Source organism: Pararge aegeria, chromosome 23 (assembly GCF_905163445.1).
Source record: "Pararge aegeria chromosome 23, ilParAegt1.1, whole genome shotgun sequence".
Classification (NCBI taxonomy): domain Eukaryota; kingdom Metazoa; phylum Arthropoda; class Insecta; order Lepidoptera; family Nymphalidae; genus Pararge; species Pararge aegeria.
In genome coordinates, this window is record NC_053202.1 from 3637619 (window position 1) to 3665610 (window position 27992).

Here is a 27992-nt window from a genome sequence, read left to right on the forward strand (position 1 = left end):
TATACCGTAATTTAAAAAAAGAAGGTTAAAAAGAGCGTGCCAAAGCAATGGCTGAACCGAATTGGCTATAAAAGGCATGATGACAGTAACAATTAATCGTTAAAATATTGTATTTATCTAATGATATATGATTTATGTATTATGAAAACGTTTTTATTTATATTCTAAGTAAGGTTGATATTTATTTTAAACACATAAAACTGAGAAACCAAACGATCCGCCATGAGGCAACAGAATTAAAAACTTCCAGAAACCGTGTACTAGTAGTAACTAGTGAAACATAAAAAAAACAACTTCACCTTAGATTGGTTTCTCGAATAAACGATTTTCTTTAAACATTCCTGCTGTATTCAAACTTGAATCAAATCACGTGCCACCTTAATCGCTTATCACTTAACATCAGATGATAATTTAGATACCTACTAAAACGACATGCGTTTAGTCGACCGCTATGGCACAGTGGTGAGCTATGGTCGGCGAGGAACCGATTTGGGGTATAAGTTTTATAATATTACATAAATACACGTCGCTTGGGACGGATTGCCGCGTGAATGGACCCTTAATAATTACCTGTTTGTATGGGTACATTATGCAATTCGTACGACCTACTATCGCGGTGAATAGACATTGAAGGCTGAATGCTGTACGCGCGTGGTCTCTGCGAGGCGTTTATAAAAAAAGTTAAAAACGTAGTTCTGTTTTTAAAAATAATTATTTACTGACGAATTGTTGTTCTGTGGTCGTTATGCGTTTAAAAAGGGAGATTTTAATATTTTTTTACTAATCGCGCTTGGGCTTTCACGGCATGCTGTGTTGACAAAGTTAAACCAAAACATTTTTTTCATTCATAAATACTGAAGATTTGATTATATTGTCGTTGTTAAAAAGTTATAAATGGTTTTAAATAAAATAATATAAAATTAAATTTTGAATTACAAAGTGACGAATAATGCAAACGTTTTAACTCAATTTTTAAATGTGACAAAACGCGTGTGAACTCTCGAAGAAAGTGTTCTTTATTTGAATTCTCAGTGACTTTTTTTAAATAGATCTGTGTTTTTAATCCACCGTATTTTATGAATTACTTAAGGCAATGCATACTTTTATTTTAGTGCCGTGTTTTGAACGATAAATAAATAGTTAAAATTTGACAAAATGAAGATAAATCTATCGCCCTCTCTGATTCGGCAGTATGCCGTAGTTATTACAGGTAAGAAAATATAATATTGTTATGTTAATAAGTGATAATTTTTTTAATTTCTCTAACTTTACCTAAGTTAGACAGTGCAAAACGTGCTGATTTGTGGTTCTGGATTGTGCATTAGGCGAGGGCTAATGCTGTCTGCAGGTACTTCGCTAGAAATTCTAACATATATGATAATATCTTTAACAGCGTAGCAGTACAAGTAACAGTATAGCTTAGAACAGGATAAAACTTTTCAGTTAAAAAATAATTCCATCAAAATCGGTTAAGCCAAAGTGAAAGTAAAATATTTCTTATTTAAAAAGGCCCATAGTTGGCACTTTGGATCCGTGCTAAAATAAAAAATGTATACATGGTACTGAGATGATGGTGATACATTCTAAACTTCAAACTTAAGCTACTACTATTGAATCACCGTGCAACCAGTTATCCCGTTTTCCCTAACCTAATTCTCTACCATAAAGGGTTGTCTGGAGTAGATCGCTTCAAGCGATAAGCCCGCCTTTGCGCATTTTATATATATATATATATATATATATTTATTGTTTTGTTATTTCTTGTTTTCGCTTTTAATTTGTGCAATAAAGACTTTATCTATCTATCTAAAGCTACAAGGGTTTTAAACGCACCCAGGAGCCAAAAATGACATCCCCCGATTGTGCCCCCTTACAAGGGATTATTGACGTGTCCACCAGCTAAAGCGCGGGAAGAGGGAATAATGAGAAGCCCCGTTTATTATTATACATATATTAATAAGTTATTATTATTACCTGTGCACCAGTGCTCCTAGAGTTGATAAAGCTGTGGGAGAAGATACATTTTTATCCTTTCCCCGGGGATAATCCCCTATCCCATGCTAGCTGTGCTGGTGTAAAAAGAACCCTACACCCAAAACAGCTGGGTGATCTTTTATTATCATCATCTCACATTAGAGATTTAAAATCGAGAACACACGCACACGGGTATGTTATTAAAGTCACCATTATGATCATCCGGCGTTGTCAGCACACACAACTAACACAGCGTCTTCACCGGCGAAGACGAGGGCCCCGATTTCTGACGTCATCCGGACGTGGATCCATACCACGGTCACTGGGGCGTTTGGAGTAAACAATGATTAGTCCAAAAGTCCACCAACACTCAGATTAACGTCGAACCGAGCCGAGGTCCGAACCCTCGCAGGAGGCACCCTCGGGTCGACGTCTCCCACTCTCCCCCCGATGTCGTCGAGCCCTGGGGCTCTTCTCATGGCGAGCTTTCGCGGTTCCCCACTCCCCCGGTGACGCCGTAGCAACCACTCAGGTGGTTAGCGGCAAGTGTCCATCCGAAAATCGAAATCGACCTTCAGAATGAAAAGGGTTCAGACGCAGGCCCAGTGCAGATTCTTGGATATACTTTGAGAACATTATGGGAACAAATCAGGCATGCAGGTTTCATCACGATGTTTTTCTTCACCGTTAAAACAAGTGAAGTAGAAGAAGTTAAAAATAGGGGATCGAACTATGTCTCATCGAAAGGAAGGCCGATAACTTACACTCAGATCTATAAGCGTTATTTTTTAAACATTAGGCAATTTTATTTAGAAATCCGAATGTAGACGACAGGAAACTGATCTGCAATAGAATGTTCAGTGTCATTTTAAAATTTCTTATAAGTAAATAGGATACTTAGGATTTTTGAAGTTATACTTCTTAGGGCGTTAGGGAAAAATGGTGAGAGTCAATTTTTAGGATGCGCGCACACCGTCACAAAAAACCGACACCATGAAGTTAGCTAAGTCAGCATTTTAGTTTTTCTAAAAAAGGTTTGACAGTTGACTTTCAATAATTCAAACAATAGTTTTTTTCTATTATTAGTGTCGTTTTACTACAAACGTAGAATAAGGCGAAAGTTGAAATATTTTAAAAGATTTTTATTTTGTTACGCTGTTTCAAAGTATAACTTCTAACGCGTACATGTGTGTACAATAAGTACACGCATGTTTTTTTAAAAATAATCTTACAAAAACCTCCGTGTGTTAGGTATCTACTTAACTATTGAATAATTCAGTATCAACCCATCATCGGCCCATTAGGTATAGGACACGTGTCACACGTGACTCTCTATCAGTATCAGAATTTTGGCCGTAGTCCTCCAACATGGTGGCGTAGAATGGTAGACTTCACACGCCTTCTAAGAATATTATGAAGAACAGTTAATGAAATCTCAGTTATGTAACAAGTTTCCACACGATGTTTCCCTTAAAGCAAGTTATTTAAAGCCTACACTTAAGTATATAAATACTTAAGTGTAGGTTTTTTATAACTCTGACGTACTGGATATTTTCTTCATTTGATACCATCTGCATACCCTCTATACCCGCCTGCTAAAAAGGTAACCACTAGGCTATCATCGTTTGTTTTTTTACATTTCCGAATGCAGTAATAGAATGTTGAGTTTTAAGCGACATTTTCAAAGTTCATTTAAGTAATCAAATAATATCGTTATTGAATAATTAGGATTAAAAAAAAACTGAATAAGACTTCCTTATTTTAAGTAGGTACATATTAGAAGGTTATCAACATCTCATCTAATCAAAATTTCGGGAAATGTATCTACAGGGCACGGGTCCTCCTACCTCCCACAATGAGTAGTAGGAGATTTAGAAGACTCCACACGCATTTGAGAACATTACGGAGAACTCTCAGGCATGCAGGTTTTCTCACGATGTTTTCCTTCACCGTTAAAGCAAGTGATATATTAAATACTTAAAACCCACATAACTTAGAAAAGTTAGTGGTATTCGAACTCGGCCCCCAGAAAGGAAGCCAAAATCCTAACCACTGGGCTATAGTCGCTTAAGTATTGAGTATAAGGTCAAATTTGCTGTTAACAAACTTGGTATCCTTAACAACAAGCAATATTTTACGTCGGGACAGCTGTAGTATGGCTCTGCAAATTACTGAAGCTTTAGATGTCACGCCAGAAGATTCGTCTCGCGAAACATACAGTATATTATCTTATATATATATTTATTGTGTGCGTATGTCACTGAACTCCTCCTAGACGACTGGACCGATTTGAATGATTTTTTGGCATACGTTTGGGTGGCACCCTGGATGGTGTAGATTCACAAATTAGCCCGTCAGATGGCGCTGGGGTCCGCAAGTATATATATATATATAACAGACGTAACGTACTGCTGTTTTATGGTGGGGGCATCCTTATGCGGTTAACATCACGTACAGAACGTTTTTCATTCCAATTATGACACGTACCGCTAAGGGCCTGTGCACACCACGTTTCTTGAACGTGCTGCCGACGCCCGTTTGTATCGATACAGTCGCGATACGCACGCGACAGACGCAACCTGTAGACCTATATGAATTGGTATACACACTGTATGAATTGAAGCGATCTAAATATTCGGTATAGGACACGGGTCTTCTCTCAGAATTTGGTCGTAGTCCTCTAACACGGTGGCTAAGAATGGAAGACTTCACACGCCTTTTAACAACATTATGGCGAACTCTCAGCTATACAAGTTTCCACACGATGTTTCCCTTCACCATTAAAGCAAGTTATTTCGAAAAGTTAGTGGTGCGTGCCGGATTCCGTGCCGGAGGCCTGTGCACACCACGTTTTTTAAACGCGCTGCCGACGCCCGTTTTTATTGATACTATGCACACACTGTGTGAATTGAAGCGATCTAGGTTTTCCAAAGGTTTAGTGAAAACGGGCATAAGACGAATAAACGTTAGGTAACCTGTAGCATTTGCATACCACAGCAAAACTGTGTTACGTAAGGAGGTGAAAGCGCTGCAATGTTTTACTCAAGAGTTATATTTATCTGTAAGAGATTGCTTGCAGCAATAAGGCCGCCTTTGCATGTCTACATTGTGTACTGTATACTTCTTACTGTTTCTATTCCTGTATGTTGTACGTGCAATAAAGTGTTTCTTCTTCTTCTTCTTATCTACTCAGGCAAAAACTCTTTGATACTCTTTACATACCTACTTGGCCTGTCCTGAAGGGTTGGTGACGGGTTGATGATCGCAGAAGATGTTAAGACCCTTTCAAACCCCCGTTGGGAGAGGCCTTTAGTCCATCAGTGAACTATAACAGGCTATTGATGATTGCAATGTAATAAGGATTATAGTATAGGCATTAGGCACCTCTACTCTTAGATTTACTTGTTGTTTTAGTTTTGACATATTTTCTACTCCACCGTAGTCCACCACGCTGGTCAATGCAGATTGGTAGACTTCACTCACCTTTGAGAACGTAATGGAGATCTCTCCGGCATGCAGGTTTCTTCACGATATTTTCCTTGACCGTTAAAGCAAGTGATATGTCGATGGCTTTAATTTAAAAACGCACATAATTTCTTAAAGCTAGAGGTCAGCCATAGATCAAACTTAGTCCCCTGGAAGGGAGGCTAAAGCCCTAACCGACAGGCTATCACCGCTTCTTGAATTAAATGTGCATTAAATTTTGAATTTGGATTCTTAGCTTCTCTCTTTATTGTCATTGGTCGTTACTTCATTAAATAAATAAAAAACTACGATAAAACACACATCGCTATCTAGCCCAAAAGTAAGCGTAGCTTCTGTTATTGGTACTAAGATGGCTGTTAAATATTTAATTAATAAAATGCATAAATACATATCATATACAGATATAATACCCAGACACTGAATTTAAACTTTGAAAGGCAAGTAGTAAAATCAAATGAAACGTGATATTTAGAAGGTTTTAGTAGTATTAGGTAGGTATGCAAAAATATTTGTTAGTTCATTTGGGTATTAAGATGACTGTTAATTTTTTTAATGAAAAATATACATAAATGCTTATAAAATACAGATAAACACCCAGATACTGAAAAACATTATTGTTCATCATACAAACATTTTCTGGCTGTGGCAATCGGCCGTCGAAATTGCTGCGCCATTAATGAAGTTCCGTGGTGCTTGTGCGACCTCAGCTTCGACTAGGTGAATTGATTTCATAAAATAGGCGTGAGTTCGTGAGGTCTTTCAACTGGTCAATCCATGCGAAAAAACGTTATTGGTTTGAGACTTTATTTGTTGTTGGTATTTGTAAAAAAATGTACACTTACTACAATTTTTGATATTTATTAATTGTTCCGTACAATTAGGAGTTACCTTTTCGGATGGGATTTTAAAAATATAGCCAATATATGAACAAAATGGCTACGGTGTTGCCTGTAACTATAATTTTTATTATTGTTAGCTTAATCATAGCAAAAACGATTTGCGTAAGCAGACCACTTCACCATATTTATCTGTTTAGATAGATATTGAGAACTAGAGTAGATAAACCTATATTGCTTACATAACATCTTCGTAGCAAGGACAAGAGTCTGAAGTGGTTTAACCTCTTTAAAGAGGTTTTAAAGTTTAGCGTTTTTTGTACCGGAACGGTGGGCGCTGTGGTAAAAAGTGGGATGTCTAGGAATAAAAGAAAATGTAAAGAAAACCTACTAACAATCAGCGGCGTGCACTCCATACATGCACAAAAGCGCTGCTTACCCTATCATTTTCATAAAACTGGCATCAGAGGAGGATTTCGCCACAATTGTATCGAGACAAACACACTAGTTATCCAATTCCTATTAGTTTCTGAAGTAAAACTTCTTTAGGCGCGACTAGGGGTAACTCAGATTTTTTTCTGACGGAAGTAACGCTTACGTCAAACGTCTGTGTAGTTTCCGCTATTTAAACATAATAATTTGGATTGGTCGTAAGTACATGTCATATACTCCGCGCTTCTTGACTTATACGCCAGCTAGTGGCAGATATCATAATCAATTAGGATTATTTATTTCCAATATATTCAAACGGATCAATTGCGAATAGCAAAGTAATTAAAAATTCAACTTTAAAAAAAAATTTAATAAATAAATTATTAATAAATTTTCTGACGATTGTGACATTCTATAATATTCAATGACAAGGTTATATTGACATGTGCTTATCTTACCTTAAATTTTCTACTTTCATTTATTCTATTTAACGAATGAAAATATTTATAAAATGTAAGTGATGTTAATGAATTTTAAATAGAATATAAAATGAAATAGTGAATATTAAATGAAATGGCGGAGTCCCAGGAACATTTAACTCTTTAATCAATAAATAATAATAAAAGTTTTACTTCAATCGCGCGTAAAGGTTACACGCTCATCATATCAACCGAAAGACGTCCACTGCTGGACATAGGTCTTTTGTAGGGAGTTCCAAATTCCACTCCAGGTTTTGTGCCGCTTGGATCCAGCGGCTACCTGCGACGCGCTTAATTTCGTCTGTCCACCTCGATGGGGGTCGACCAACGTTGCGCAAACCAGTGCGGGGCTGCCATTCCAGCACCTTGGGACACCATCGTTCATCCGTACTCCGAACTATGTGCCCCAACCACTGCTACTTCAGCTTCGCGACTCTTTGAGCTATGTCGGTATCTCTGGTTCCCGGATGATTAACTAAAATAGCGTTTGTAACTTATAAACGATTTTGATTTTTATTTTGAGCTCTCAGTTGAAGTGAAAATCTAAGGGCCTCAAAAATGAACGTGACATAACGACGGAATAGTTATTCAGTGTTTTATCACCCTCTGATATTTAATTGTGCTGTCAGTCGAAGTGAGATCCCAGGGGCTTTACGAATAAAAATGGCATAACGACAAAATACACTCTGATATTTAAATGCGCTGTCAGATAAAGTGAGTCCCTGAGAGCTTTACAAACGAACGTGGCATAACGTCGGAACAGTTATTCAGTGTTCTGTCACTCTGACATTTGAAAGGTGCTCTCAATTAAAGTGTGACAAAACATTGACCGACGTTATTAAAAGTTTAAGGCCTTGTAACTTTTGGTCGCTAAAGACAGATGTTTGAATGTCTTTATAATCGTCATACTGACAATCACTTATGTAACTACATACCTACTAGATTATGTAGCTAATGCATGCAACTAAATGTCGAGGGCATCTTCCGACAGTAGGTATTTAGATGCTCAAATGAAGGTAAACTGCTTTACCCATCGTCGTCGATAGTACCTTAACGCGTTACCAACTTTTGAATACCGATCCCGTTAGTACAAACCCACGGTCTTTGAGTGGCGTACATAGAGAATATGCACAGAGTATCGTATCGTAAACAAAAAGTCGATATAAACAGTCTTCTAACTAGAAACGGACATAAATTAGTGATATCTGCATATCGTCTGAGAAAAGTAAAGAAATCCTTTGTGGGGATGGGTATATGCTTTTATGACATGATACCGAAGGTAATATTAATCTACCTTTATCTAAGTTTAAACAATATATTAAAACACATTTAACCAATCGTGGTTACTACACGATTGATGAATTCCTTAACGACAAGGCTGCTTGGAAGCAGGCCACTCCGCTCTCATCTCTCACAAAACAGAAAAATTATAAAGATTGTTAAACTTTAAAATGATGTTGGAAAAGAGCAATCTGCTGAGTGTCTTGCCGGCTCTTCTCAGTGGAATCTGCCTTCCGAACCGGTGGTAGAGTCACTACAAACAGACTGACTTGACGTTTCAAAAGTGCTTATTAATTAGGCCTACTTGAAATAAATGAATTTTTAACTTTTTGAGTTTGCAGATTGTATAAAATGATGAAAATCTCCAGTACGTGTTATAAAAATACCCACCTCAACGCTTCGCTTATCAGGCGTGAAAACTAAAGGACAGACCTTGTAAGAGTTATAAAAAGCCTACTATTACTGGAGATCATTTATACCCGTCATTTTATACCATCTGCATACCCTGTGCATACTCTCTATGCACGCTAATGGCCATCGTTGGGGTCCCAAGGTGTTGGAATGGCAACTCACACCAGTACCTAAACGCAGCGTTTGTAGAACCTTGAAGAGGTGGACGGATGATATCAAGCGAGTCGTAGGAAGCCACTAGATCCAAGCGGCACAAGACCTTGGTATTTGGAACTCCCTACAAAATACCTATGTCTTGCAGTGGAGATGATAAACATGATAAAGTACAATTAAAAAAATATATATTACCGACTATAACGAGACATTAATAGGCTGATGAAGATGATGATAATGATATTGGCCCATCATTATTAGTCACCCAATTCCACCACATCAATTATAGGTCCCAGGTCTCCACTCAGTATAAGAAAGGCCAAATCTTTTACCCACTACTAATCCCTACCAATATTATAAATGTGAATGTTAGTTTGTTTGTGTACGCACGTACACATAACATAATCGCACTCACACTGCATGTTTTACTCGCATGTAAGAAATTAAAAAAAAAAAAAAAAAAAAAAAAAAAGTATTATATAAATAAATTGAGATAAAAATGTGTTTTGTAATGGAAGAGCGAGATCTTCTGGCACAGGTTTTAAACTTAACAGAAGTTCTCCGCCTTATCTGCTATTGTTTTATGTGAACAAATAAATTTTCATTTCATTTCATTTGTTACGCTTCCACGCGTAAACTACTGAACCGATCTTTATGAAACTTTTTATACATATTCTTGGAGGTATAAGAAATAATATAGAATACAATTCATTGAAAAAATTACGTAAGAATAAAAAATGTTTGTGAAAAAATCTCATATATGACTGAAGGTGTAGTCTATGTAGCTGCCTCTCTCTGCACTCTTTTCTTTATGCGTGCTATGTATTGCATAAAAACCCCATGATCTGTAAAGCACTGTGTCATCCGAGGCTTTCCTCAGCCTTAAGAAATTGTTAAAACGTGAGAAACTTACGTATCCGTTATAACGCTGATCCGTTTTATGTTATCTCGATTTGCATAGATAAACCTTACTTTTCTCAACATATACCATACTCATACTCATTATATACCTATTTCCGAATGTAGATAACAGGAAACCGAAATGCAATAGAATACTGAGTTTTGGGGGACATTTCAAAAATTAATTTAAGTAACCAAATAACATCCATTAAGAATAAATTAGGATCAATAAAAAAATCTGAATCAGACTTCCGCGAGTTAAGTACCAGTGGCGTGAACAGGGTTTTCAACCAGGGTATGCATAAAGCTGGTACATGGCATAAAATGGAAAAATTCACCCCCAATACGAGTAATATAAAATAATTAGGGTAAGCAGTGCTTTTGTGCATGTATGCAGCGCACGCCACTGGTACTAACCTATCCATCAGTAAACCGTTGCCAACCTATTCAAAATTACTGGCTAAGTTTAGGGGACCCTATGGTCTCCCCTCAGAATTAAAGGCAGACCTTACACGACTTGAGAAAATTATGGAAAACTGCGCACGCGTTTTCTTTCGTCGTTAAAAAAAGTAATATCTAATTGCTTAAATCGAAGTCATGGATTTCCGTCACTTTTTAAGCAGGTGAAAGTATTTATTTATTAAATAAAAAATTAATACAAAAATCGGACGTGCACAGGCCAACTTATCCCTAAAGAGATTTCTTCCAGAAGCCCTCGAATGTGTGAAAATTTTAAACGTATATACTTAAAGAAACGATACAAATAGAATACAAAGATATAGATAGGCATTCACGGATATAGTATAAATACCAAATGTAAACTATTATTTAAGTGAACATAAGTATATATGAAATACATAATGAATGATAAGTTTATACTTATAAAGTAATTGTATTGAAAAACCAGATAATGCTGATTCAGCCTTGATTGATAATTTTTTGACAAACTCGGGCACCTGCCTGAGTAAAACTTTTATTATTATTTATTTATGAAACAGTAAAATGTTCCTGGGACACCGTCATTTCATTTAATATTCACTATTTCATTTTATAAATAAAATCCATTCATATCACTTTCACTTTTATAAATATTTTCATTTGTTAAATAGAATAATTGAGAGTAGAAAGCTGAAGGTTAGATCAGCACATGTCAATATAACCTTGTCATTGAATATTGTAGAATGTCGCAATCGTCAGAAAACTTATTAATAATATATTTATTACAAAAGTAATAAATAATCAAGTATATTCAGAGATTTTCTAAAATACATTTCAGATATTTTTTTTTACAACTGTTGAATTTTTATTCACTTTGCTATTCACAGTTGATCCGTTTTATAATATTGGAAATAAATAATCCTAATTGATTATGATATTTGCCACTAGTTGGCGTAAAGCGTGGAGTATATGACATATACCTAAGACCAATTCAAATTATTATTTTTAAATAGCGGAAACTACACAGACGTGTGACATTAGCGTTACTTCCGTCAGAAAACAATCAGAGACACTCTAGTGTCGCACCTAAAGAAGTTTTACTTCAAAAAAACTTATTTTCTACAGCGCAGAGCACAAACGCAAATCACAGATTAGATTTGTTGGATTATTCCCATACTTCTGATAAAGGAAGGAGTATTGATGACATTGAATGAAATCTCTTCCAGTGTTTTTGCCTATCTCTTTGATGGACAGGTAGTAGTAGATAAGGTTCGATACCCGGCATATTGGGAATTTATTTTTCCTGAATTTTCCCCTGTCTGGTCTGTTCTTGCTTCGGCTCTAGCCTTTCTCGTCCAACAAAGATGTGTCCCTAAGCGATTAAACGTTCCGATACGATGTCGCGTTGAAACCGATTAGGGATATCGGTTTCGGGTTTAATATAGCGGCCATCCATACACTACCATCTTAGACTGCATCACACGTTCACATCACTAGGATTGAGATTGTGAAAATAAATAACTGCGTACATCCAAACCATAATTCGGTTAAATGGGATCTCGCCGAAATAATAGATTCCGTTTATTGAATCTTGCTAACATGGTGGATTTACTTTAGCTTTCAACGTTGATGCAGCGACGAACTAAGCGATTGAGGACAACAATATAGGCCGGAAGAAGACGTTTGATCAAATTACTCAACTTGTAAACAGGAAGTCTTCAATATGATTACCTACTGGCTAATTTAGAAAATTACCTCTTACTAACTGTGCCCGCGGGTTCACCCGCCTTAAACCGTTAAGTAATCAGAGTTTTTTAATTTCATTATTTACATTATAATCTTTCTATAATTTTTTTTTTTTATGTATTAAAAAGTTAAACATTTTTTTATTTTTTTATTTAGTTTAGTTTTTAATTATTCTATTTATGTTATAGTTTAGTGCGTAATGATGGGTCATAGACACCAAATAAATAAATAAAATAATAAATAATAATAATTATAAATAAAAATAAACCTATTAAAAATTTATAAAAAAACATGAATTTCTCTTCTGGCAATTTTCTCAATTGGGCTTCTGAATGCCCAAGCAACCGGCGCTCAGGGTTCAAGAGTGAGGAACCTCCTCACAATACGCACCGTTTTAAGGCCTTCTGTATCCGACCCAACAACCAAGCGAAAGCTATTATTATCACTCTTTATTTGTACAGCAGCACTGCTAGCATGATGGGCAGGAGACAATTATCTCTCCGGGGAAAGGATAAAAATGTATCTTCTCCCACAGCTTTATCAATTCTCAGAGCACTGGCGCACAAGTGTAAATCTATACCCTTTATGTGTACACCACAAATAGGAAAAAAAAGCAACGGACACAACAAAAATAAACTTAAAAAGTAGGATACAAAGGGCGGCCTTATCGCTTAGACGCGATCTCTTCCAGGCAACCTTAGGATTAGAAAAACCAAGGGGCACCATTATATGTGTATTAATAAACAGGGGTAAACTTTGGCCGGTGTTGCGGCCAAAGGCAACAGCATGCACCGGCCTAGGGCATTAAGATGCTGCGGCCTAAGATATTGGTAACAGCAATTCTTAGTTTAGTATAAATTGCAGTTTATTTCCGTCAGGCGTCGACTTATTTTTGTAAGGTTCACTTTGAGCCGACAGTTCGCAAATGTCATTGCACCAATCAACACAATTAAAGGAATTAATGTGATAAGTTAGTCTTTTATTTGCCCCGATGTATGGCTAAACATACAGCCGGCCTACTACAGGGCACGGGTCCCCACAATGTAAAGAGTATCAGAATGAAGCATAGCAATGCAAGGTCTTAGTTTCTCTTATGAGGCCTCGGGTCAGCATGTTTATCGCAACCGTAGGTGTGTGTTTTTATTAAATAATTACAAAAGACCCGTGACTCGAGTAGCTTTGCCCACTTTCTGATAGTGTAATCTAATCATTTAGCTAGAGGCCTCTAAAAAAAAATCACTTATCATTGCGGTACTGCGCTAAATGTTAACTACAAAAGGAGAGCATCACATCATCTGAAGTGATGGCCCAAATTGAAAAGTACACGTCGTTAGCAACCGGCACGTGTCACCTCTCAGAACGAGAAGGGTTTTGTGTCAAGTGCGGATTGGTCCACACGCCTTTAAGAAAATTATAGAGAACTCTCAGGCATACTCATGATCTTCCCTTCACCACTGAAGAAAGTGATAATTTAATTGTTGTCCTGACCACTAGGCTATCACCGCTTTTTATAGTGATCATCCTTTTTACTTTGCAGTAAACCTCGGTGTAGTGACAACGGGAATGAGCTTAGCATGGCCGTCACCAATCCTCGTGAAGCTCCGAAACGAAACGGAAACACCATTGTCGAGGCCAATCACAGAAGAGGAGGGGTCCTGGATCGTTTCCGGTGGATTCTTGGTCGCTGTATTTGGTAAGATATATTGTCTACAAAGTTCTTTAACCATTTCTTTAGGTTTTTTAAACATCCTTTGTTAACAATTTCTTTACGAGAGCTAAAAAGTATCCTATGTAAAAACATGCGCCCGTGTGATACTTAAAAATTTAAAATATCACTTGCTTGAACGGTGAAGGAAAACATCGTGTGAAAACCTGCATGCCTGAGAGTTCACCATAATGTTCTCAAAGGCGTGTGAATTCCACCAATCCGCACTGGGCCAGCGTGGTGGACTACGGCCTTAACCCCTTCTCATTGTGGAAGGAGACCCGTGCTCTGCTGTGGACCGATAATGGGTTGATATGATGATGATGAGATACTTATTATGTTCACCATTTTGTCGTCATGTTTCTATGGGCTACTTACGGGCACATGAGGCTTGGGTGTGACTTGCTCTAACTATATAGCTAAATATTAATTTACTTTGAGATGGTGATAAAAAAATTACCCGGATAAGTTTGTTGCAGGCTTAGAGCAGGACGCGTTTGGAACCCTCGTAGCTTTAGGTTTAAGTTGGCGAACAAAGTTATCACCATCTCCTTCCAATTATGTAAACATATACGAGTATGTATGAACGCGTCATAAGTACCGGTGATAGGCCTACATGAATAAAGAAATTTTGAATTCGAAATTTGAATCACCTACATCTCAGGCAGTGCATAGAGGATCTGCACAGGATGTGATGATACAAAACTTAAGGCTTTTTATAACTCTTAAAAAGCCTATCTAGTGTTTTATACGAGTAACTCGTACTTACTAGAGATTTTTTTATTTTATATTATCTCTCTGCTTCGTGCATACCCTGTATGCACGCCGCTGACCTCAGGCAAATGGAAATAGGGCGGCACGTCGGAGCACGTCCTGACGTGTTCTTGCATGAAGTGTTGTTCTCTGTTTATAGAGAATGGTTTTTAACTAACCATCTAGTGGGTCATATGACAGTTGGTGCAGTGGGCAGCGACCCTGCTTTATGAGTCTAAGGCCGTGGATTCGATTCCCACAACTGGACAATGTTTGTGTGATGAACACGAATGTTTTTCAGTGTCTGGGTGTTTATCCATATATGATAAGTGTTTATGTTTATTATTGTTAAAATTCATCAGTTATCTAAGTACCCATAACACAAGCTACGCTTACTTTGGGATTAGATGGCGGTGCGTGTATTGTCGTAGTATTATATAGTATTTACTAGCGAACCCCCGCGACTTCGTCCGCGTATGAGTCACTCGAGAAGCTAGAATATATCAGATACTAACATCATAATCATCGTGGCTACGATAATTTTACGTGGTATTTTAGTACATCCATTCTGACAAACTTTCGCATTTCTAATATTAGTAGAATGGTACGCGTGCATTCGATCGTTGTCCAATATGCCTTGCGACTTGCTGTTATTTGTGTAGAGTTATGTTCTTTATCTCCGACAATATTTATCAGATCTTTATTAAAATAAGACCATACATGCTTGATAGTGAAATCTATCTATCTAATCAAATTGATAAAAAATCACATTTCATTTCCCGGAGGAAAGTTATTGTTTATCGGGATAAAAAGTATCCCATATGATGACCAGGAATGTCAACTACCACTATACCAATGTTTATTTAAATCCGTTCAGTAGTTTTCACGTGATGCCCGGACAGACAGACAGACAGACAGACAAACATAAAAAAAAAATCTGTTTTGGACTCAGTATCGATTATAACGCATCCCCCGGTCCAAATTTTCAAAATATATTAAATGCACAGAAATCTTCCAGTTACAGTTTTATTATAAGTATAAAACGAAATCAAATTTAGAACCTCTTTTTTTCAGGTAATCTCTTGGGTGGAATGCTTTTAGATGCCATAGGAAGGAAATATTGCTTCCTATTATTATGCCTGCCAAAGTTCCTAACGAGTATGCTGTTCATATTCGCTACGGAAGTGTGGATGCTGATCCTGGGGCGAGTGGTGATAGCCACTGCCGACAGCTTTCTCTTCATGGTAGCACCTATCTACGCATCGGAAATTGCAAGTGTGAGTTTGGTTGTCATCATTCTAAAATTTTCAATAGCCTTGTGATTAGAGCTCCAGATTTTCAGAAAAACACTAAACGATAATGTAATCGGCTTTGATGTTGATTCTGGTAATCTACTACCACATCGTGTAAAATAATCGATTGTAGTTTATATATTACAACCAATATTGCTATCAATACCTAATCGATATCGATTACTATCGATTGAAGTATCGATATCGAATATGATATCGATTTCGATATAACTTAATTCGATATCGTAATCCTACTATAATCGATTATCGTCACCAAAATTTTGAAGCAGTTATTAACGGTAACTGTAATCTATATCTATAATCTATAATATAAAATGAAATGTTTGTGTGATGAACATGAATATTTTTCAGTGTCTGGGTGTTTATATATATATTATAAGTATTTATGTATATTATTCATTAAAATATTCATCAGTTATCCTAGTACCCATAACACAAGCTACGCTTACTTTGGGACTAGATGGCGGTGTGTGTATTGTCGTAGTATATTTATTTATTTATTTATAATCGATATCGTAATCGATTACAATCAACATAAAAATCAAAATATATATTGATTTCAGTTATCGATTGTAAATCATAATCGATATTATAATCGAAAAATATAATGACGAACGATATTGAAATCGATTTTGATATTAACATCAATATCATAATCGATTTAAACATTAACTGTGCATACCTCTATGCACGCCATTGTGGCAGCCCCTTCATTTGTCCTAACAAACATGTTGGTTTCAGAAAGAACATCGCGGTTCGCTAGGCACCTTCATGCAGATCTTCTCGACACTCGGCATCGTTGTGACGCTGTCGGCGGGCCCGTACCTCTCCTACAAAGCCTTCAATATCGTCCTAGCAAGTGCTATAGCAGTCAGCACCTTACCTGTACTCTGTTTACCTGACAGCCCTTTCTATCTTTACTCTAAAGGTGCGTTGAGGGGAACAAAGAAGGAGGATTTTTATTCTGGCTTTACACAGATTAGCCTTTCTCAGGTGAATGAATGATATGAAATGAATGAATGAAATGTATAAAATACACATTATTGTACACCAAATTTAAAAAAAACAAGCATTTCAAAAAATACACAATAAAAATAAAGGAGAAAAGGTTTAAAAGGCGGCCTTATCGCTTAAAAGCGATCTCTACCAGGTGTTTTTATTTTTAATATAATTTAGGGAAACTTAAAGTACAAAGCATCAGGAGAAATTGACAGACGAATAGGGCGGATAACTTCGCACATGGTGGACGTCCCCCCAAACTCTTCCCCGAATCTACCGTTAACTCGCCCCGAAAAGGACTGCTGTTGTTTATTTTCCACATACCGCAGTACCAGCGCCACTCCCATAGCTAGCCGCCTATAAGCAAGTTCTTCAAAATATTATATTGTAAATTTAAAACATTTATAACATTTTAAAAGAACTCACCCATACAAACAGCCAGTGGCGTGCTTGTACAGGTACAGACGACGATTGACGAACAATTTCATCACCATCCCCTTACAATTATGTAAAGTATAAACGCTTCACAAGTGCCTGTGATAGGCCCACATGAATAAAGAATTTTTGAATTTGAATTCGATATACCAGCAAGAAACTCAACAGTTGCCCTTTTTCAACATCATTTTTACCATAACATATTCTGTCTTCCGAGGGTCGGAAGCGGAGTGGTTTACTGCGAAACACACCTTGACATTATAATACCCCGTCTACTACCCCTTTATTTTAATATGATGCAGGTCGTTCGGAAGAGGCATTAGAAGTTCTATTACAAATCCGAGCATCCGAAGCCATAGCGAAAGAAGAACTCCAAGAATACCAAGACTCCAACCGTAATAAAGAGAAGATTGACAAGAAATTGTTGTTTAAAAATAAGACATTTTTGAAATCGTTGTCTCTCGGATTCCTGCTTTTTATTGGCAGCCAGCTCGTGGGCTTCAACGCTGTACAGTTCTACCTGCAAACGATATTGGAGTCCACTAAAACCAGTGTGAAACCTGAGCTAGCATCTGTTATTATTGGCATAATACAAGTTTTCGCTAGTTTCTGCACGCCTTTGTTTTTGACGAAGTTCGGGAGGCGGCCTGTATTGCTGGGATCACTTTCCGGAATGTTTCTTGGAATGGTAAGTTATCATGATTAACTATTAGATAGAAGCAGGCGTTACTTTGCGGAATTCCATGATATATTATGAGAATTAAGCTCAATTTGCTATACTCCGCGAAAAGCAGGAGAATACATGGTGACATTTATAATTTCTTAAATCTTTATACTCCACATCAAACAGATCCTCGGCAATGTAACTTCTACGCACGTTTCGCTCCGACACCGGAGCATCCTCAGAAGATGTTTACTTTACAATGAATAATTGTTAAATCAAAAAAACAAAATAAGTCTTAACAATTATTCATTGTAAAGTCAATCCATCTAGTTAGTCAAACAATTAGTGTTATATAAATGCATCAATACTGTTTGGTAAGCTTTATATATGGATGGTATACTTCTTATATTATAAATGTGAAAGTGTGGATGTTTAAAGAAAGAAAAGAAAGAAAAATCGTCTTTATTGTCACACATTTGTGTAAAATGTTAGATTTGTGTCATAAATTTATGAAAGTATAAAAAAACTAGCTGTTGCCCGCGACTTCGTCTGCGTTTGATTTTGTTTCTTGATGTGGCATTAAATTAAGTTGTAGATCTAAAAAAAATTAAAGCATTCGTATCGCTAAGCCTAAATGAGGGGTTTGCTGCTGTCCGCTGAGGAGTACTGTCCTCTATCTCCAACCACAGTTTGGGCAAAATTAAACACCTATTATAATCTCTATAGAACAAAAATAATTATTTAAATCGGTTATAAATTTTCGGAGTTATGGTGTAAAATCCCCTCTCCCAAAGGAACCGAGCTTAATGTCGGGATAAAAAGTATCCTATATTACTTCTAACACTTCCATGAATATGTGTACAAAGTTTCATGAGGATCGGTTTAGTAGTTTTTGCGTGAAAGCGTAACAAACAAACTTACATTGACATTTATAATATTAGTAGGGGTGTGTGACAAAGGAGCTGGCTCAGTACGCATACTAAAAAGCGCAGCACTTGTATTCACCCAACCCCTCACCTTCGTCGTTACTGAATCCTCGCGACTAAACAATAACAAAATAATCATATTGTTACTCAACCATGCAAAACGGCTGAACGGATTTGGGATGAAATTTGCCACGCATGTAGCCTTTGACATGGAAAAGAACATAGGCTACCTTTTAAGCCGACTCCCGAGGGGAAATTGAAAATGGTTTGCGAGCTAAGCCGCGGGCAGACAGTTTTGAAATTTTGTATGCATGTCAACTATGCTATGGAAAAGGTTAATGTACTTTCTATAACGTGCGAAGGCTTAGACCCAATTCTGAAGTCCACGCAGACGCAGTCGCGGGCAGAAGCTAATATTTTTATAAATAATAGTAGTAATATAATAGTTTTAGTTACTCTTTTATGGAATAAAAATAATTGGATACGTCATTAGAAAAATATAAGCAAAAAATTTTCTATATTTATATACATTTTCTATTTCAGCTTGGTCTGGGAATATTCTTTAAGCTGACTGAAAGCGGTGGTGAGATTACGGGGTTCCTGAACTTCCTTCCCATAATATCCCTGATCCTGGTGATATATTTCTTTAGTGCTGGTCAGTATTTTTTTTAGCAGTTTATTTTTATTTCTTTACTTTACTTCACTGCAAGACTGCCTCGACTTCAATAAAAAAAAAATGCGTGTGTACTTATGATAAAAATCTTTTCAAAAATATTATCTTTCGCCTTATTCTACGTTTGTAGGAAAAGGTATTTAATACATTGAAAGTTTTATTATAAAGCATTATCAGTTAGTTGTTTAGTTAAATAAAGTTTTTTTTAAATATCACAAAAAAATCTGTATAATTAAAGAAATGACATAAATAAATTTGGAATACTAATAGACTCAATATCGGACAACCAACATTAAAATTTGAGATTTATGTACAATTGCATCAATTGAATCACCGGAATGCGCCCGCAGTCTTTGACAACTGAAAGCGTACACTGTCACTAACTTCAGGGTGTCGGTTTTTTGTGTCGGTGTGCGCGCGCATCGTAAACATAGTAAATGTTTCTCATAATTTTTCCCTAACGCGCCAAAAGAAGTATAATTTCAAAAATAATATAAACTTTCATAACCAGACACTAGAAATGTTATGTACGCGTCACCTTGTCGCCACTAACGAGACTCGGAGCACTCGAATTTTAGCAAAACACTTTTAACAGTTAGAGATTTTTTTGTAATATTTAAACTACATTGCCTCTTACGCTCTAAAATAACTAGAGTACCCCGCGCCGTTGTTAAATTCAGAAATGTATGACTAACAACAATAACATTCCACCCGAACTTTTGTGGAACGGCCGCTGGGAGCCATGTTGTACTTGTGCCAAGCCAAAGTCAAAGTCAAAGTCAAATATTTCATTATTCAAATAGGCACATAGATGGCACTTTTGATGCGTACATTACATGAAAGATGTGACCTAGGAGTGACTTGATGGCGATAAATTAATTCGTCAACTTAAAACTAAAGCTACGAGGGATCCAAACGCGCCCTGGTCTAAGAAGAAGCCCACAACAAACATAGCCGGTTGTTATTTTTTTTTCGTTATCACCATCTCACATTGTCATTTAAAAACTATTAACTATATGAGTAGTATATAAGTATTTTCTATACTTAAAATGTTCTAGTATCACTAAACCTTTTAGTATTTTTATAATTTTTTTTAGTGTTTTTACCTACACTTGGAGGTATTATCGATTTTATAAATTTATAATGCATATAAAATTTTTTGGATTTGAACCTGCGACTCTCCGGCAATCGCGGCCTAATCGCTTTCTCCAATTAAGCTACGGCTCTCCTACCGTCGATGCCGAAATTAGTATATGCCTTTCACATCAGTCTTATAGCGACTGTAGCGACATCTAGTTGGAAACGTTGCAGTTTCGATCTACTTTTTCAAAGGTCCATATTACATCGAGACACGTTTGAAACAAAGCTGCATCTCTTGTTGCAGTCCGAAATTTTCCGTTGTTCCGAAAATTTTTGTATGCATTTTAAGTTTATAAAACCTTTTAGTGTCTTTTTATTAAGACTTCTATGAAATGAATAAGATCATATGTCTTTCAACAGGTATAGGATCCTTGGTATGGCTGGTAACAGCCGAAATCTTTGACAGCTCAGCGCGCGCTATTGGCATGTCTATCACTTCGACGTCGTGCTTACTGGCGATATTCGTAACGACTAAATACTTCGCGTTCATGACCGAGTCTTTAGGCCCCGCTCTAACATATTGGTTCTTCAGCGCTATGTGTCTGTTAGTTGGGACGTTGATAGCGCTGTTCGTACCCGAGACTAAGGGGAAGACGTTCAGCGAGATACAGAGAGCTCTGGGAGCAGAGAGTATAGAGTTTAAAGAGAAAAATGATAAGGAGCGCGTGTGATGCGCAAATTTTGCTCGAATACAGAATTCATGACGCTAATAGATACTGACAGATTGAGCAAAATCTTAAAAATACTCTTAAATTAAAAATAAAAATTATTCCTACTATACTACTACTAAGTAGGCCCAGTTTTATAATATTAATTAGTTATATAATATTAATATTTATATATAGGCCCAGTTTATAAGCACTTTTGGAAAGTCAAGTCAGTCTGTTTGTAGTGACTCTACCACATGATATCTATATGTATAGTGGAAAACGTTACAGTTATTTTAATATTTTAAAGGGATGGCCGATCGTCGCAGTGGGCATGAGTGTTTTTCGCGAGTGTCTGGGTGTTATTATGTATATTATAAGTATTTATATGTATTATTTATAATAAAAAAAATTTCGTCAGTCATTTTAGTGCCCATAACAAAAGCTATGCTTACTTTGGAGCTAGATGGCGGTGTGTATTTATTTTTAATGACACTAATTAAAGTTTTACCATATTATGACGTTTTTCAGACTGAACCAAACGTGACCTTTAAAGATTAGGTCTTTACCCAACCTCACATAATAGATACCAATCTTACATTGCAAAATTTTAGGTTTATAAAATGTTATATGTTGACTTTAAAATAAATATTCTTGACGACTATATCCTTAAGCGTATGAACTGAGTATAGACTGTTTCGTTCCTTGATTTCCATTTCTGGCAGGTGCAATTTCACCAGTGGCGTGCACTCCATACATGTACAAAAGCACTGCCTAACCTAAATTTACATATTGACTATCTTATTGTTTCAATAATGAAAAGTTTCTGGTAACACATAGAAGTTGGTTTTCCCTTTCGCGTTAAAAAAACGTCGTAGGATGCGTTTGCGCATTGCCTTAATTATAATAGTGAAGACTAATATAGCACACTAGTATTATAATATACCTACTATTTTCATATCATGTTATTATTTTTATTTATATGGGACAGAAAACAATTACATATTACAACAATAGCTCTTAAATTTAACAAAAAAAAAACAAAACATGTAATCCCCAACACTATCCATATAATATTGTAAGGAGCATTAGGGCGATACGATGTAGATGTAGGTAAGACTTACTATTTAAAGAGAAAAAACTATTAAAAACTATTAATTAATGTGTACGAATTGTAACGTTGTAAATAAAAGCTTATTGTAATAAATGATTTGAAATATTTATTTATTTTTTATTATACCTCTAAATAGTAAATATCTAAATCAAAATGCAACAGCGAACTTTATTTAAGGTTAACCGATCCATCGGTTCATAAATCTTTATTTATCTAGGCCTATCACAGGCACTTCATCACAGACGGCCGACTGGCGCAGTGGGCAGCGACCCCCCTGCTTTCTGAGTCCAAGGCCGTGGGTTCGATTCCCACAACTGGAAAATGTTTGTGTGATGAGCATTAAGTGTTTTTCAGTGTCTGGGTGTTTATATGTATTTTCTAAGTATTTATGTATATATAATTCATAAAAATATTCAGCAGTCATCTTAGTACCCATAACACAAGCTACGCTTACTTTGGGGCTAGGTGGCGATGTGTGTATTGTCGTAGTATATTTATTTATTTATTTACTTACGAAGCGTTCATACATATATGTTTACATAATTGTAAGGGGATGGTGATAACTTCGTTCACCAACTTAAACCTAAAGCTACGATAGTTTCCAACGCGCCCAGGTCTAAAAAGAGCCCACAACAAACTTAGCCGGGTAATTTATTTGTTATCACCATCTCACAGTATATTAGTATAAAGCTATGAAATAAGAGCAATTCACACCCAAGCTTTTTTATCGTTTAAGTAATCCTTAACATTATAAATGGATTTTTCTGTAAGCTTACGTTTTATATAAACTTTGAACTTATTGAGAGAATTTTTTTTTTCAAAGCCCAAGTCAAATATTTCTTTATTGAAATAGGCACATAGATGGCAATTTTGATGCGTTGATTACATACAAACTGTAAAACATAGCAGTGAGTAGTGATGACGATAACTACATTCGTAAACTTAAAACTAAAGCTACGAGGGGTCCAAACGAGTCCTGGTCTTAGCAGAACCCCACAGCAAACCTGGCCGGTTATTCTTATTGTTACCACCATCTCACATTGTCATTTGAAAATATTTAAGAAGCAACCTCGTTAGAGCTATAGTTCACACCCAAGCTTTTTTATCGTTTACGTAATCCTTTATACTATTATAGGACTTCTCTATAAGCTTTCGCTTGATGCAAACTTTGAAGCAGCATGGTGGGTCCGTGCTCTAAAACCCTCTCTCCTGTGAGGCTAACAGTGGGACTTTACTAGGCTGAGGTTGTGAATGTACAGTTGGACTATTACGTTACGATATCAGATATATCATATTTTTTTTTATTTAACTATATAGTGCGTTATAATAGACTTTCAAGGTATGAAATATCTTTTTTCTATTGGTAGTGTCGTTTTTTCTATAGTATCGTAGTATCGTAGAATAAGGCGAATGGTAAAATTTTTGAAAAGATTTTTATTTTGCACTTATGTACACGCGTTAGAAGTCTTTGACTTCTAACGCGTGTACATAAGTGCACACACGTTTTTATTACTCTATCGATGGTAGTTTTAAGAATAAAACACAGAAGTACATGTAAAGGCACCTTTATTTTACAAAAAAATTTATAAAAAAACTAACACATAAACAATTAAGTAAATTAGAACTATTACAGTATAATTATAAATCACAAAGGTTTGGGTCATGTACCTACAACCTATTTCTTAAAAGAAATATTATGTTCTTATAAAAAATTAATGCTGCGATACCACATAAAGCTAACATAAAAGCTATATACAGCTACCCGAGAGCTATAAGCTCTAAACAAGGGCCAACGATAACAGATAATTAATGTAACACAAACTTCTACGCTATTGCGTGCGATTTTTTACCTATTCGATCACGTGACGACAGATGAGTGCGATTTTCATATGGAATCGATACAGCGCCATCTAGCTTCAAAACTTGGAAACTGATTGCAACTAGATGGCGCTTGTTACAACTGGGAAACAGCATTGTCAGTAGATGACACTTTTTCGATTCGATACAAATCGAAGGAAATGTGACTCTGTAGTACTCTGACCTGTTCTTTTCTATCTCACGTATTAACAGCAAAGTTTGTTTACGTGAACAATCTCATTTAGTTGACCGCCATTAAACCATGAAGCTATACTCAATATGTCCGCCATTATAACATATGTTCTAAAAACCGTATTTTTTCTTCATAAAGAAACAATTTTATTTTTACTTTTGTTGGAGTTGCATTATCCAGTAAGAAATATATCCACTTTTAGAACAAAGATGTTTCTATCCTTAATTATTCGTCCTTTACCTTGCTGAGAAGGTTTAGGTATTGAAATATTTTAACAGATATGATGGCGGTACGTAAGTTGAAGCTCGACTAATCACTTAGATACATTTAACTAACTTCATAAAAGCTAGCAGTCTTTAAGTTATGAAAGACAACTTAAACAAATTAAGTATCTTTTGTAGCATGGCATTTTATCATCGACCATTTCGTTATCTTATATAACATACCTAGAATTACAACTTCAGAATGCCAACTGTGTGATTTTCTACCAACATGTACATATCCGATCTCGCGAAACAATTTATATGTTTTCGAAAGACTGCCGCGCCATCTAGTTCGAAAATTGGAAAACGGGCTCGTCACTAGATGTCGCTCTTCCTATACCATGTAAATGGTAATTAATTTCATGTGATCGAATAATTAAACGTAGGTTAAAAAACCCAACACACGACCCTCAGTATATGTAAGAAAGAACTTCTGCAGATTGTCAGAAATTACCCATAATATCTTATCAGTTTTATTTTTGAGCAATCCATCCACTGTGCATACCATAATACTATTGATATTCCACTTTTATCAAATCAACCAATTGCCTGCCCGCTACATGGCACGGCTCCCAGAATGAGAAAGGGTTAAGGCCGAAGTCCACCACGCTGGCCCAGTGCGGATTGGTGGACTCCACACACCTTTGAGAAAATTACGGTGAACTCTCAGGCATGCAGGTTACCTCACGATGTTTTACTTCAGCGTTGGAGCTAGTGATATTTTAAAGAAATCCACTTTGTTATATATTATTTATTACCTAGAAAGTTTGTAAGACCATTAATAAACCATTGGCCATGGGCATTTGAGCATAAGCATTTCCTCACTTTATTAATCTAAGCAGATTCCCAACTTCCAATGACTGAGCCACAAAGTTTTCTTCATGAAGTCTCAAACAGCCTGATACCCTTTCCATTCAACATTAAGTTCTGGGTATCCTAAACATCTTTTGATGTGCAGTTTCGCTGACACCATTGTAAACTATACTCTTCGTAAAAAAGATAACAACACGCCTTCTGGAGTTTTATAACATGGGCACTTAACTCCGCTAAAATCCTACATTATTAATATCAAATATTCTAAAAAGATCTATATACAATTTCTACATCTTCCTAAACCTTAATCTTAAAAAGCAGAGTGCCAGGGTTCCCACGATCCAGGCGATGGTTATAAGGAACCCGCCGTATATGTCAGGGTTCGTAAAGGGAGAGCCCTTCTCCATGAGGTCTCGGAGGGATTTAGCGGGAATGGTGAAAGGAAGTGCGAATGAGATAAGACGCAGCACGTTTGGCATTCCTTCTATTGGCCAGAGGATTCCTGAGAACAAAAATGTTTTAGTTAATAACATTTTGACGTGTCTTATAAATTGATGAATGCAGCAGGCACCCAGGAAAAAGGATGACTCAGTGTCACGTTCCGCCTGAACCGAGCGTGCAAGCGAGAGCGCGAAAAAAGCGAGATTGATCGCCATGAGCGTTCAGCTTGTGACGCACATATCGCCCACGTAAAATTATTGTCAATAAACCGAATTACAACCACAACCAATTTATTTCGTGCGAACCAATCTAGAATAAACTTGGAACAAATTGTCTAAACTTCTAACCTTCTTCTTTACATTGAGTGTAAGAGACCCAGACATTTCTTAAAAAGTAAAACTAAATATATTTCTGCACACTATAGCGTTGGATTTCTTATCAAAAGTGTAAAACTCTTGAAAACCATGCCAGCCATAGGCAAAAGGGGTTGCTATGCGATCGGATACTGGAATATTTTGTTATAAACGCGATGATGTGTGTTTTCTTCAAAGTAAGTAGGATTCATTATGGCTTAGGAGGATTGAATTAGACGAAGTTTTTAGTTAGAGCCAGAACTAAGAAAAGTAGTGTTGACAAAGAGTTGTTTAACTGTCAGTATTTATTTACAATAACAATTTTTGCAGCTAACAAACCTCCACTGAAGCAGCATAATCTCTCTCTGTCCTATTAGAGATCAGATCTATGCAGCCCAGCCCCAGCAGTGCTATATTAATACTCCCGATTATAGTCATCAGCATCAATCCATTACCGGGCCATTACAGGCACGGATCTAAACTCTAAATAAATAAATATACTACGACAATACAGACATCGCCATCTAGCCCCAAAGTAAGCGTAGCTTGTGTTATGGGTACTAAGAAGACTGATGAATATTTTTATGAAAAATATACTTAAATAATTACAATATAAACACTCAGACACTCAAAAAGAATCACGCTTATCACACAAACATTTTCCAGTAGTGGGAATCGAACCCACGGCCTTGGACTCAGGAAACAGGGTCACTGCAAACTGTGCAAATCGGCCGTCTATAACAAGGGTTTAGACTGTAGACCACTACGTTGGCCAAGTGCGAATTGGTAGACTTCACACAGCTTTGTGAACATTATGGATAACACTCAAGCAAGCAGGTTTCCTCGCAATGTTTCTCTTCACCGTTAAATCAAGTTATATTTAGTTTCTTAAGACACAAATGTTATTCAAACTACTAGGGTATCAGCACTACACAGGACTTAAACTTTCTGAAACTCACCACAGAGTAGAATCATCGGATAGAAGCTCCCAGTGGCGATGAAGAACGACACAGTGTAGCTCGAGCAAAGAACAGAGAGAAGAAATCCGAAGCACATCCCTCCCAGGCCTTGCAGGAACAATAAGCAGGCGATTGTCACCAGAGATCCTTTGTAGGGAAGGTTGTAGCCAAGGTACGCTACTATCATCATTTCGATTGTCTGTGAATAGAATAGAACACCTTATTATTGAGAAGTTTTTTTTTTTATAGCACACCAACGAGCAAGCGTTTCACCTGATGTTGTTAGCACCAGAAGAGCCACCGATGTGTTGCAGGCATTTAATGATTTTTTTTATCCGTCCCTACACAATATATTTATAATAATACTAGATGTGCCCTGCGGCTTCGCCCGCATAATTTTGGGAGGCAGCGTACTGCTACATAGTCTACACCTATAGTCATATATGAGATTTTTATTTTTTTTTCAATGAAAAGTATACTATATTACTTCTAATACCTCCAAGAATGTGTATAAAAAGTTTCATGAAGATCGGTTCAGTTGTTTTCGCGTGAAAGCGTAACAAACAAACTTACATTCACATTTCTAATATTAAGTAGGGATAGGGATA

The 27992-nt window shown here is 36.5% G+C and overlaps 2 protein-coding genes across 4 annotated transcripts in view; one reads left to right on the forward strand and one right to left on the reverse strand.

Moving 5' to 3' along the window:
- The first annotated feature begins 526 nt into the window (after positions 1-526).
- On the forward strand, positions 527-27454 carry LOC120634409 (facilitated trehalose transporter Tret1-like). 2 transcript variants are annotated; one of them, XM_039904945.1, is made up of 7 exons: positions 527-1210; positions 13674-13829; positions 15669-15871; positions 16649-16835; positions 17644-18029; positions 19475-19586; positions 27390-27454. In XM_039904945.1, exons 1-7 carry the CDS (start codon positions 1156-1158, stop codon positions 27392-27394), a joined length of 1104 nt encoding a protein of 367 aa, XP_039760879.1. In that variant the 5' UTR covers positions 527-1155; the 3' UTR covers positions 27395-27454. The 2 variants fall into 2 exon arrangements, with proteins under 2 accessions (XP_039760879.1, XP_039760878.1); XM_039904944.1 differs by lacking the exon at positions 27390-27454 and adding an exon at positions 21105-21547.
- LOC120634408 (ABC transporter G family member 23-like) overlaps positions 24055-27992 on the reverse strand; it is a 93243-nt gene continuing 89305 nt past the window's right edge. For both annotated transcript variants that reach the window (XM_039904942.1, XM_039904943.1), the window contains exons 15-16: positions 27385-27583; positions 24055-26133 (exon numbers count right to left, since the gene is read on the reverse strand). In XM_039904942.1, coding sequence (XP_039760876.1) covers positions 25919-26133; positions 27385-27583 — 414 coding nt within the window. In that variant the 3' untranslated portion in view covers positions 24055-25918. The remainder of the gene's footprint in view (positions 26134-27384; positions 27584-27992) is intronic.